This window comes from Morone saxatilis, unplaced genomic scaffold, assembly GCF_004916995.1.
Source record: "Morone saxatilis isolate NCDOM2014 unplaced genomic scaffold, NCSU_SB_2.0 Contig2, whole genome shotgun sequence".
Taxonomy (NCBI): domain Eukaryota; kingdom Metazoa; phylum Chordata; class Actinopteri; family Moronidae; genus Morone; species Morone saxatilis.
This window is the reverse complement of record NW_023339762.1, coordinates 2,849,225-2,862,548: the sequence shown is the minus strand read 5'-3', so window position 1 is coordinate 2,862,548 and position 13,324 is coordinate 2,849,225. Positions and strand designations below refer to the sequence as shown.

The 13,324-nt window shown below is 40.8% G+C and overlaps 2 protein-coding genes across 2 annotated transcripts in view; both read right to left on the bottom strand.

The window, feature by feature from the left end:
- The window catches only part of LOC118330852 (BTB/POZ domain-containing protein 10-like), a 14,905-nt gene extending 10,129 nt beyond the window's left edge, over positions 1–4,776 (bottom strand). Inside the window, exon 1 of the mRNA XM_035665538.1 lies at positions 4,553–4,776. Within this exon, the coding sequence (XP_035521431.1) occupies positions 4,553–4,680 (128 nt within the window). The 5' untranslated portion in view covers positions 4,681–4,776. The remainder of the gene's footprint in view (positions 1–4,552) is intronic.
- A 2,879-nt stretch (positions 4,777–7,655) lies between these two features.
- On the bottom strand, positions 7,656–8,256 carry pth1a (parathyroid hormone 1a). The gene is made up of 2 exons (XM_035665671.1): positions 8,118–8,256; positions 7,656–8,000 (listed from the first exon to the last, which is right to left on the bottom strand). Exons 1-2 carry the CDS (start codon positions 8,198–8,200, stop codon positions 7,745–7,747), a joined length of 339 nt encoding a protein of 112 aa, XP_035521564.1. The 5' UTR covers positions 8,201–8,256; the 3' UTR covers positions 7,656–7,744.
- Between the last annotated feature and the right edge of the window lie 5,068 nt (positions 8,257–13,324).

Here is a 13,324-nt window from a genome sequence, read left to right as displayed (position 1 = left end):
GACAGCTTCATTTCATATAATTATATTTATTTTATAAGGATTGCACGATAATTATCATTAATATCATTATTTAGAATTTTTATGAAAAATGGTTGACTTTACTAAAAAAAAATTTGCAAAAACTACAGGTTATGAACTTTGAACTTGAAGAAATCGGTATCGACCATGAGAAGCATTTAATTATGGAAGCCCATTTCTGCAAAAAAAAAAAAAAAAGATTCTGTAAGTCATTATGAGATAATCAAAATATTGACTTAGCATCACAAAATAATGACTTAGTATCTAAAAGTTATTATTTTGCTATTTCTAATCTTTTATTTTTGTCACATTGGTGGAAATGGGTAACATAGGTAATTATTATATATAAAATATATATAAAATATATAAATATATAAATATATATATATATATAAAAATCCATAAATCCACAGATAACATTTGAAAAAGGCTTCTCAAACTAGGGCTGAATGATAGATTGACAGATATTGCAATGGTTATATGATTCACAGTTAGTGGGAATTATCAGATCCGTAGGCCAGGGCAATCTCTGCAGCACTACATTACTTCATTATAATACTTTTTTTGGTCTCATCTTTTATTTTTATCAAAAAACTGCAGCTTTTCCGGTTTGGATATTGCACTTCGCCATACTGCAATTTCAATAACACTAGATAAATTGTGCGGCCCTATCCCAATTTCCATAAAAGTAATGACAGAGAAAAAGAAGAGCGCAGATGAAAATGGAATATGCTAAATATGTGCACAAACAAGCACTTCATGGCATGAAGAATGCAGAGAAAGGCTTGGACTAGCTGCTACTCTGGATTTGCAACTCAAGCTCTGAGCTTAGCCTCTTGCTCAGGCGGCGTCGCTTTCTCGCTGTTCTGCATTTAACGCATTCCCTCCTCTTTTGGTCGTCTCATGACATTTTGGGGACTTTCGGTTTGGCTTACACTGTGGTAGGAACACGCTCCAAAATGACTTCCTGCCAAGCACCAGATACGGGTAGATTTAGGGTTTGGCAGAAAAATGTATTGGGGTAAATCATTTCAAATCACTGCATAGAGCCGGGCTTACATCGCTGTGTTTTATATGTGTACCAGCTGAGAAGAACATGACCCTCACTGTCCACCGTACCTACCGTGATGTCAGAGAAACAAGTCAAAGCAGCTTACTACTATCTGGCACTTTCTACACAATGTCTGGTATTTGAACAGAAACATCTGCGTTACATGTTATTACATATATAAACAGTAAACTGGACTGTACTTGTATAGCGCCTTTCCCACCACTCAAAGCGCTTTACACTCCATGCCACATTCACCCGTTCAGACAGCGATGGCAGAGCCCATGGGACCCCTGCGACCCTGGCCGCCTTTAAGAAATACTGTGACACTTCCATCTGTTTGCCACGGTCTCACAGTTAAGAATGAAATCCAAACTGTTCGAAAAGTTTGATCCTGTATGATCACAACTTCAAGTCCAAGTGGGATGACACTGCCGATCACTGAGCGCCGATGCGTGATGAGATAGATTACTCGGTGCACAGATTCCATCCTCTCTCTACACACACTCACAGTTGTGCAGCGGGGGGTTTTTTTGTTGCGTGCTGAGATGTGGAACGCGAAGAGAGCCTGTAAAAAGTCTGCGGTCAACTCGTGTGAACCCTTACAGGAGCTGAGTGCTGAACCAACAGGGCCGACACCAGACCACCAAACTCAGCCTGCAGCTACATGCACGCACACCGCCCCAGCCTCCATTAGAGAGTGTACCCATGTGAAAAAGTCTGAGTGAGCGGAGCCCACTTAGGGACTGAAATGGCTTCAACTGTTTACTTGCTCCACAGGCTGGTTTCTCAGAGATTTCTGACTGATGGGTGACAACCACTCCACCTTGCCTCGGAGCGAGCGGCGCTTCCTGGAGTGGTTCGCTGTAATCCAATGGGGTTTTTTTTTTCCAGAGACAGACAAGCAGCCCTGAGAGAGCGGTTAAAACACCTGGCCTCCATTTCAGAAAGGACTTAAACACACAATCTGGCGCATACATGAATGCACAGGAGCAATGCACGTGCACACACTTGAGGAATATTCAAAAAGGTATAAACATAATGAAAGACTGCCAGTCTTCTTCCACTCTGTTACTTTCTCTTATGAAAGTTTGATTCAGGCAAGTTTGTAATTTAATAATGCAACGGCTCAAAAGCACATTACATGATGCTAATTTATGAGTTTTACAGCCGTATACTGCAATTCTAAATATCCCAAATCAAGTAATAAATATAGAAAGATCAGCCATATGTATCACATGATAACAACAATAACACAGGACTGTCTTAACATACTGTATCAGCAGATACTAAAGGTTTTGCTATTGGTATGAGGAAGAGACAACTGGTATGAAACCTTTTATAATTACATTATTATTCAGTTGCACGGTGATACATTACATTCCTGTAGTTACGTTGATGAATGTATCCATTCCACTGTGACAGGGTGGCTGGCTATCTGATCAATAGCTCTGCGATTATAAGGCCGAAACACATCCAGGTCTCAGTAATAAAGAGAGGGTTGCTCTCTTGAGAGGAGCTGCTATGAAATATGATGATGACCATCTACTGCCGGCTATGGAGTCAGAGAGATGGAAAATGGGAGCAAGGAGGGGTGGAGGGACACACAGAGAGAGACTTCTTTTCTTTTGATTATTTTATAAAAATGAAGTTGTGTAAAGAGCCAGAGTCGTGCTTTCCACTCTGCACAGCACATGACCAGACACACATAAATACAGCACTAACGCATAAAGCCCTGAACTAGCTCACGGAGGCAGATTTGGCATGGAGGTTTTATATACTTTTACACAAACTACAAGAAATCAAGTGCGTATCAGAGAAGAAACGATAATCTTCGGTCTTTTGTTTCCATACACCATGTCCAGTGAATAGGCTGGCAGAGCTTCAAAGGCTGGTAATGAGAGAAGCCTCCCTGGATACCGGCTGACATCTTAACGCACCGGATGGCCCGGGTAGGTGGCCAGCTGACCATCACACTGATTGAGTGGCTAATTGGCTGACCGTCTGGGTGGGGGGGACCCAGACAGCCCCGGCTAACATGTAGCGAGACGCAAAAAAGTATCATTACTGCAGTGTGACTGCAAATCACCTTGAGTTCCCTTTAACACCTAAGCAACGCGCAGTCAAGGTCACAGATTCATTTGTGTTTGATGATGCCCTATCGGTCCTGTGATGCCTGAGATTATATCTTGTACACAACACATAAACACTCTGGCAATGTCCTTGAAGACAAGGGTCACCATAGCAGCTGAGGAAAGGCAGAAATGTGCGCGCACACACACATCTCCTTCTGGTTCGATGTGTTCAGGTGAGCCGTCTGACACGCAGAGAGGACGACTTCCTCCGGTCTCTATATAACAGACACTACCTATCACTGACAATGGGGGAAAAAAAACAGCATTCGAGGCTAAACATAGGCAGACACAGAACACTAGTCGGGTCTATTATTCATTATAGCATGGTTATACATATTGCAACAACTAAGTGACCTCGCTAGATATGATGGACTCTAATATGTTGTGTTTATTTACCCTAGTGCCTGACAGAGCATAAATGCATGTTTTATCTCCAATGGGATTTCAATGCTTGGCAGTAAATTGGATAATAAAAACAAAAGTGTGTCTTCCTGCCAAACAGGCAGGCAGCCAGCCAGTGGCCAGACCAGCAGGGTATAGGGAACAAAGGAACTGAGGAGGCAATATTTCACTCAGGGCAAGCAGCTCCTCTCATCTTTCACATGGCAATGCAAACCTACAGCGGCCAAGATTTCACACAGCCAGACAGAACTAGAGGGGGCTAACATTTCACTTGTCCAATTTCCTGTTACTGGGCACCACCCCCTGCCTGATATCACAGTTTCCCTGGTCTTTTGCTGAATAGGTCAGTGGCCTGTAGTGCTTACAAAAGCTCTGCGCGCAGGTTTAACGTGTTAAATACCAGTCAAGTTCACCAACTCATCTAAGACACGACAACTTAGACAAAGATGCAAGGCGTCCTGGCAGTCTATTAAAAGCATGAGGTGAGAGCCCTGAGGGGTGAGGGTCCCATCTATTATTTAGGGGCTGCTGACACCGACACACTGACGGGCAAAGACGGGGAATCTGCTCTCTGCAGCAGTCTGGGCTGGAATCCAGCAGAAAGGACGCTGAATATAGGATACAAACAGGGAAATACCCCCTCATAACAATTACATGTATATCATCCTTGTATGTTTTTATTACATTGGGGGAAATATTACAGTCTCACACCATGTAGCAAAAGATTACTATTAAAAATCATAAGATCACTATTTACTCTCTATTCACTACCGGAGAGTCAGATGGAGTCCCATCAAGGAGAACACAGTCAGTGATTTTCTTTCTAGGTCACTACTAGAATATTTTAATTACAGTAAATCACACCAGGAGCCGGGTACTAACAGTGTGTACATGTAGCACAATGACCGAGCTAAAAACCCCGGTGCTTTGAAAGCGGACGTGCACCTACCGGTCGGTATCCGAGGGCCAAGTGAAGACAAAGCAGCAGGGGATGAGCTGCGGGATGACAGCGGCACAAAAGCCTTGCGCTCCTGCGAACAAAGCGGGCTTCCCGGCTGCTTCAGCATCCTCGCTCATTACTTTGCAACTTCATCAGCATCGTTTCACGCACTCGACCTGGACTTTAACTCGCTAGTAAAATCCACCGCTGCGACCCGAAGCTTTCAATGTGTCTGCAAGGGGAGGAAGACGTGCCCCGGCTAGTCATTCAGAGTCACCGGAGGGACCTTAAACTGTGAATGGCCGCGTGCTTGACTGAATCAGAGCGATGCTGCCTTCACGTGCCCCTCGTAAACTCCCCCTCTCGGTGCTCCGTGTATTAGTGGTGCCTTTAATGGACGTTGGTTGTCAATAACAACAGTTCCCTGCCTGTGTCACCAACTGTGGGATGTCTTTAGCGTCGTTTCTCCCAGGGCACACAATTAATCGGCCTATTATTCAAATGTGTGTTTTTATGTCGGAATCAAAATGCTCTACTTGAACACCACTCACGGGATTTTTTTTGTCAGAAATGTAGTTTTAAATATTTTCAACACAGTGGAAAAATAGTATTTTCGAAAAGGAAGTGTCAATAAAGTTCATGTATTATTCAGGCTAATTATCTATTTATGACAAAGTCATACATAGCATTTGTTGTGTAGGGACACGAGTTTATTTGCGATTCTTCTCGTCAGATCGGTTATATCCGTTTAGCAAACCCTTCACAGACGCTGCACAAACCCCGAATTTTCCAGAGGAATCACTTCATCTTTTCTTTTAATTAGGCTCAAACTGGCAACATAACTGCACTATTTCCCACATCACTTGAAGGCATCATCAAACTGGTACTTAATGAATCGATGTCTGCAGTTTTCCTTGTCGAAAAACAAGCGGGGGGGGCAAACATATACAATATACAAAATGAATATTACAGGCCTCCAGGTTGTTAAATACAGGCCATATAAGAATGATGAGCTGTATAAATAGTAATCACAGACGGCCATATTTAAATATAGGCCTAAGGATTCTTACTAGGGATGCACTGTATGGATGTTGTTTTCAGCCGATATGATAACCGACAATCACCTGCTTGATCTGGCTACTTACTGATAAGATAACCGATCGTTTTATTGTTTTACATTTAAAAAGAAGTTATTACCCCGACGTTTTTAAACTCCTCGGGGTAAGAAAGGCTGAGATGCAGTGAGCAAAGATTGATGATTTAATACTCCATAAATCTGATCTAATCAAACAGACAACAGGTCTGACTCTTGTGATGTTCCAGTGTAAACTCTGGCTTCATAGCGATAAGACAAACGGTGTGCTGCTGTAATGTACAGGCAATGTCCCCTCCATGACACCAGGGGACTCCTGTACACAACCAGTAACACCACATCAGCGCTTCCAGGCGGGTTGCAGAGGCACAGCGCTGAATGACTAACTCACTTTTGTACATTTTGTGATTTCGAATAGTATCGACAGCATAACCAGCCCTTTTGTTGCACTGCCTCTACATTTCATGATCCAGATGGAGCCATCAATAGCTCACCCGCGGCTTTTACAATAATGCTCACTAGGAATTCAGATTAACCATCGGAGCATCTGTCTGCTACAACACCGAGCTCTCGAGCAGCTCACTATCTGTCCACTGGACCACGAAGGCTGTGCTGTTTCTGTATCATGTATTATCCAGTGAACTCAGTATTTATTAGTTCACAGCGGTTTCTACCCACTTTCTGACTGGATCTTTTCAATAATAGTGACAGGTCCGTCACACAACTCTGATTCCTACAAGTGAACGCAGATAACCAGAGGGGCTAACATGCCCAGACATGTTAAAACAATGTTGGTAACACATAGTTTGTCATCATCAGCAGGGTGTTAGCTCCATATGGCACCCGTTAACTTAAGATACGTAAAGTGGCACATGAAACAGGCAACATATGAAGCTCATACTGTTACTATAGGACCCAATAAAAGTCACAGCTGCCGTCCTTGCTTTGAAAGTGTGATTGAACTACGATGTGAGAAGCAAGGCGTCACCGGACACCGTGCTGTACGGAGGCTTCAGAGCAGCTCAGAGGGGTTTTAGACTTTTTGGTTAGGCTGTTAAATGAACGTGAGACGCTAAAAGCTAAACACGTCGCCGCGGCTAACGTTAGCTAGCGTTAGCCGTCTCCACCCTCAAGAGTTTAAAACAACTTCTTATTTACCTCCGTGCTTTACATTCCGATACGACCTGCTGTCCCGGCCGCTGTACATTCACTCGGGTAGGTGGAAGGCGGAATGGCAGCAGAGTTCGTAGAAAGCCCCAGCTCACAGCAGACACAGGAACTACACTTCCAGGCTGTCGACTCTCTGTTTTGATTTTGGGAGAGCGGAGATCACGCCAAACATATCGCGAGATAACCACACGTCCCAAGGTAACTTACAACCTCCCAGCAGCTACTAACATACACAGTAACACTGCAAATAACCATTAAAACAACGAAATTCAATACAGTTTAATTCATTGTTTTTTTATTTACTCATATTTTACACACATAGCATAGGACCTAACGTTACGTCTAAAAATAAAACGGCCTATTTTATGCTGGTTAAAAACATTTAAAAAAATATACAATTTATTTCTATGTTGATGAAGTGCATTGCCTATTATTAAGCCTAACCTTACAATGTCCGTTTGAAGTTTCACAGTCAAAATCCAAGAAAAAAATAAGTATCATTATAAGTAAGTCTACAGTGTAAATCCATACATTTATACGAAATTGACATGAAATTAAAGAGGAATGGCCGTCGATAAAGGCACTGTCCAATCCTAAACAGCGCTGTTGGTCCGACTCTATCTCCTTCAGCTAGTTGAAGTAAGCAGCTTTATGAGTGGCTCACAACGCCACTTGTTAAGTTAAAGTGCATACACAACGGGGAAGCTTTGCCTCGTCGAGGCTCACTTTCCCCTTTTATCGGTTCCATAAAAATCAAGTTCATAAATAAAATGAAATAAATAAAGTGAAAATGTAGAATAAATAAAACAAAAGTACATTCTAACAATAGACGGACACAGTCACACGTCTTCAAACGCTTTTTCCAAATAAAAAATAAAATAAATAACTAGCCTGAACCTCTGTAAAAGGGATGTTGGAAATGTTATATAAAATCAAAATCATGACTGGTTTGACTTGAGGAGCTTCTCCAAGAGGTTCAGAGCGTACTGGATCTCCTCCGGTGTCAGGTCGCTCAGGTCGGGCAGCTCCTCGGGACGCAGCCTCCTCCTCGACCGGCCAGCCTCCCCGCTGCTGCCCCGGGCCAGCGCGGTGTGGATGCCCCGGAGCCTCATCTGCAGCCACTCCCGGCGCTCCTGCACCTGCCTGTGCTCCCCGAGGTTGTGCATCAGCTGGACCTCACTCACCGTCCTTTTTCTGTAGGAGCATGAGATATAGGTTTATGTGAGCCTGATGAGGTAATGAACTTTTAGGCCTCATTAGGTGGTCTTAATCTGAAGGGGTCGATAGGAGGAGGTTTGGGGGGGCTGTTACCTTAGGGGTCGCCCTTCACAGACAAAGACGAGGTGTAAAATGCAGAGTGAGATGAAGACGGTTTTATAGTCCAGATTGCGCATGTTGACCTTGATGACCTGTTAAAATAAAAATTCAAAAACAATTCAAAATACAACATTTACAAAGCTTTCAAAAACATGACATATATTGCAAAAAACGAAATAAATAACAGAATTTTAAATGCCTGATCTTCAGCCTTATGTTAAAATAAGGAAAGTTTTGGATATGTCCAAAGTCAGTTCAAGTTTTTGTAAGTTTTTATATTGTGTGTTTGGTTTTATCTTACATATTAAGCATTTATATATCACAATATCAGCCCCCAAAAAATAACCAAAATAGATAAAGGAATGAAGTTGAGTTGGGCTAACGGTTCGGCTTTAAGGTAGAACAAGCTGAACATACCTCTGATGGTGGCTTCTCTTCTCTCAGTCTGATAAAAGTAAAGGTTGTGTACCGGTTGTGGTTTGGTGGTTCGCTCCTATCAGTTATAATATGCACTGGACTCTCCAACTTCCTTTTATAGCCCCCGGCTCCAGCCATTGATGAGCTGCCTTCATTATTGCTGTTGATGTCACACCTTCAGCTCCTGGAGGGGGCAGGACGGGAATGACAACACCTCCTCTGAGCTTCAGCTGCATGTTGAACTCAAATACCTTCACACTCACACTCACACACACACACACACACACACACACACCAACATTCCCAAACCTTTAAAGGAATGTCTACATTTCCCTGACATTTGGTGCCAAGTGACATATCATTTCTCCTACTACAATGTTTAATCATATGTTGAAATATACGTATAATATAAATATATAAGTAATCACAGGAAGACTATACAGTAATTTTACTGAAAGGGTTTTACATAAGAAACCCTGTTTCCCAGACTAAACTTTACTTTCCCAAGCACTTTTTTAGCGCAAAAGTTCCCTGCACATTTTCAATTTTGCATGCCTCTCTGTTATTTTTTCCGTAGAGTGGCCAGATCTATTAGTCCACATCTGATGTGACCTTTTTTTGTCTGACTCCCAGCCTGCCTCACAACAATAGCGCCAACATTTGGATGGATTTATGACTCTCATTGACCATTAGGGAGTTTCCCTGGTTACATAGGCACTTTACTCAAGAATTAACATTGTTTTAATGAGTTCACCTCCCAAAAAAAGAGCTCTTATACTGGCCTGACGTCAGAGAAAACATCCTGAATCGAAGAGTAAGTGGGAGTTCAGGAGGTGTGTCAGTGGGTGATGCTGTTGCCGTCACTGTCTCGGTCATGAGCGGTGTGTGCATGTACGTGCTTGTGTGTACGGGTCAGCTTGAGAATCTGAACATCTGGAGGATTGTAACTTACACAGATAGGCTATGTGTTTTCAATTCAGCTGCAATGCTTGTTGAGAAAAAGCAAAGGGTCATTTCACTTAAGAACATATTTCCCTCACATACATTGTAATATACAGATACAGGATTTTTGAGGCTGAAACATCAATATTTGAAAGCCAAAACATGTTGTAATGAAATATCTTGACGATAGTTAGGTTTTACAAAAATACGTAAGATGAAGATGTTTTATAAGGACCACTTAAAAATTTATATTTTAAGAATTATGACCATGATTTGTAATGAACAAGGTGGCCAAACTTAAAAAAGGGGAGACACTAAATCTAAATTACCTCAAAAATATATATCTGTACTGCAATTTATTTATCTGCCAACATACTAAACACTGTTAGCAATATATCTGCAATGAGCTAACATTGGCCGATATGATGCTCCAGCTGATTTATCAATCTAGCTATATAACTACACTTTCTCAAGCAGCTTTCTCAAACTTTTCACATCACACACCACCTCAGAATACTAGGCTCTTCAGGTACCACCATTATGACCTATGTTAAAATATCATAGTGTAGACCGACCCGACCGCAGACAGTTCACACAGGAGGCAGGTTTAGTCCTAAAAATAAGATTATTTGTTGCTAAATGTTGCTAAATGTTGTCAGCCACACTGTACAAAATGGTAGCACTAAAACTCTTCTACACAACTCACAAATCAAATACTAATCATTGGTTTTATGTGTGCGCTATAAAAAACATTTTTTTAGAGGTGTCAACCCAGGCCACCCCTCTAGATCCGCCCCTGTAATAAAATAAAAAAACAAAACTTATTTTAAATTATTTCAATCAGTTTTTCAAAATTTTGTAGTAATTTAATAGTATTATATATTTTTAAAATTTAATTTGAATTATTAAATTATTAAAAAATGCTTTGATGGCAGCTTTAGTACCACCTGGTCGATGTACTCATTTTGAGAACCAGTGATGTAGGCAGTTTTTAGTTTCTAAGATATCCACTTTAGGACTTGGTTGTTTTGGTTGGTCAGGATACACAGACCTTGCTGTATTGGTTTCAGAGGAAGAAGATTAACTTTATTAATCCCCGGTGGGGAAATTCTTTTTCACTCCAGGCTAGAAATATACACACAGGGCTTATAGACATGCAAATGTTGAGATATGGTGGAGTGAAGTGGAGTTTCATAGTGATTACTTTTGCTATCAAGATTTCAAATGTCATTTTCAGTACTATGAGCACCACAAAGAATTTACCCCACTGTACAGGCCTTTTTTACAGTAGACATTTTGAATTAATGAAATATTTTTTTTTATGTCTCTGTATTAAAATATTGTGTTAATATGGTTAGCTATAGAATAAAGTTTTGAGACCTTGACAGGCTCTATTCATTTAGAAAAAAAAGAATGATACTGACTGTAAAAGACATAATGGAAAAAAGTAAATTCCCACAAATACAACAATTCAACATGGAATTCAGACACTACATGGACTGAGGAACATAATAATGAAAACAGTAGAACTTTATAAAGCCTTACATATTTTTCTTTTATGTCTTTGTTGTGTGTTACTACTACCTATGTTATATTATGTTTCGTCATGTACTGTCTTTTTGTCGAACTGTAGACTTTGAAGGTGATTTAACAAGTTTCAGTAAAAAAGAACTTTAAAATAACATCAATGATGACACCGTCGTATTTAGGTGATGGAGCATGCACAATACCAGGAACCTTACATCCAAACAGTGGTGTAATGTAAGCACGTTTACTGAAGCACTGCACTTTTCATTTAACATTCATTTTGTCAATTCCAGCTGTGCTTTTTCTACAGTCAAAATATGTGGAAAATGCCTGTTGGGGTAGTGACAGAGATAAACAGGGGTAAATATCTTAAAACCTGGATAAATTAGACCCAATATTTCTGTGTGATTTGGGTCAACTGACACTTGAATTTGAAATATTTGGGAATTTGGGAAATTTGAATATAGAATAATAATATTAATTACATTCAAATAACAAGGCGTTATAAAAAGTGGTTTCTGCTATTCAGCTTGTACTGTAAATGAAACGTTTTAAAAATGTTCTTACAATATGCGACTGTTTTCTATATTTTCTTTTCAGTTTATGAATGATCATCTCTTTGTCCATTCGTCCATAAGCTATTTTATTTCCTTCAAAGAGGTAATGTGTGTCATACAACAATGTTTTTCTCCCATGGACGACAGTAATATGCAGATGCCGTTAAGTCTTATATCAACTAATGGTCCATTGGCATAAGCATCCTTTAGGCTACCATGCAAGGTCAAAGGATTTCTGTTTTGAAATGAGTAAACCAAACTCGGGAAATGACCTTTCTATTTTTGTTTTGAAAATAATGAACAAAAAACAACCCTTTTTTGTTAAAAAAAAAGGAATAAAACGCAATAACTACCAGTTTTCAGTTCTTTTTTTGTTTCCCGTATTTATAAATGGTAGTCAGGAAACAGCTTGTTTCCCGATTTTTGTTTTCTTATTTCGAAACATAAATCCATTGGCTGCTAAGTACACTGATCATATAGTCATCTTACAAACTACACAAAAGCTGAATAATAATATCAACTATTTAACTAATTTCACATTTCTGCACCCTCCACCCACCCTCCCTCTCTGTCATTGAGGCATCAGGGTCAAGCTCTCCCCCCTCGGCTTTCAGCCACAGGTGTCCCAAGCAAAATCAATCCATAGGACCACACAGCTCATGTTAGAAGGAAGCACCCTACTACTTATTATGGTCACACACTACGCGTTAGATAACCACGAGGGTATGAGTTTTCTAAATGTAGCATGAGCTGGGAATGGCGATGTCATGACACGGAGGCCATGTAACACCAAGTCTCTTCATCTGTGGTGAAACCAATTTTAAGGTTATCAAAACTGGAAACGAGACTGCGGTTGTAGAGTGAAGCATCTCATGATGAAGGCTGCCGCGGGAGTAGAAGTGCCATTTTATCCAAGGAAATTGCAGAACTTGAGACCTTTAAATCACCAGTGTAAAGGATACCACAGTGATCATTCCTGACGGGTCCAAACATATTGATCATCATCCTCGTGTGCTGCTTAGACCTCCTCCTTCCGTTCCCACGAGGCTAAAGGAGCATGACAGCATTAGTAGAGAAGGCAGAGTATGACGTTATGCCAAGCAGCTCAAAGGCTTATAACTAGCTTTTCATCTCAGCAAAGAGCATGACAGAAGATGGAAATTTGTTGAAGTGTATCTGAAGACACATTTCAACAATTTTCCATAAAAAAGTAGATTTTCTTTCGGTTTTACTTGAAAAATCTTTTATTCAAGCAGTGCAGCTGTGAATGAACCATCAAAGTTTCACCATGCCATTAAAACACAAAGTGATCCAACAACAGTATTGATTATCCTCTGAAGTCAGCCATTGCACCAGTTGATACATAAACAAATGTCTTGAGTGGTCAGTGATTGAAGTTGTTTACATACCAGCTTTATAAGATTTACAGTGATCGGTGGGGCCCTTCATAGACACTGACCTGCACTTGCTTTCCTGTGATACTATTACGGACTACAGTGGACGCGGCCTGTTTAGATGACACCCACTGAACACATCAACCTCTGACCTTAGCTTGGGTCCTAAACCTTGTTGTCCTCATTACCTCATGCTGCCTTAATGTGTAGCATGTCATGGCATGCAAAGGCAATGCGGTGTGTGGGAATACAACTAGGCAGGATACTTCAAGTCAAAGTCAGCAATCTCACAGTAACAAAAAAAGGTGGCTTTAGCAGTCAAAGGGCACCAGATACAGGACTAAACCATTTGTAACAGATTAAT

Coding starts and splice junctions, on each gene's coding strand:
- pth1a (XM_035665671.1), bottom strand. CDS start 8,200: ATGCGCAATCTGGACTATAAAACCGTCTTCATCTCACTCTGCATTTTA. Junction 8,001..8,117: donor TGTGAAGGGCGACCCCTAAG/GTAACAGCCCCC, acceptor ATGCTCCTACAG/AAAAAGGACGGTGAGTGAGG.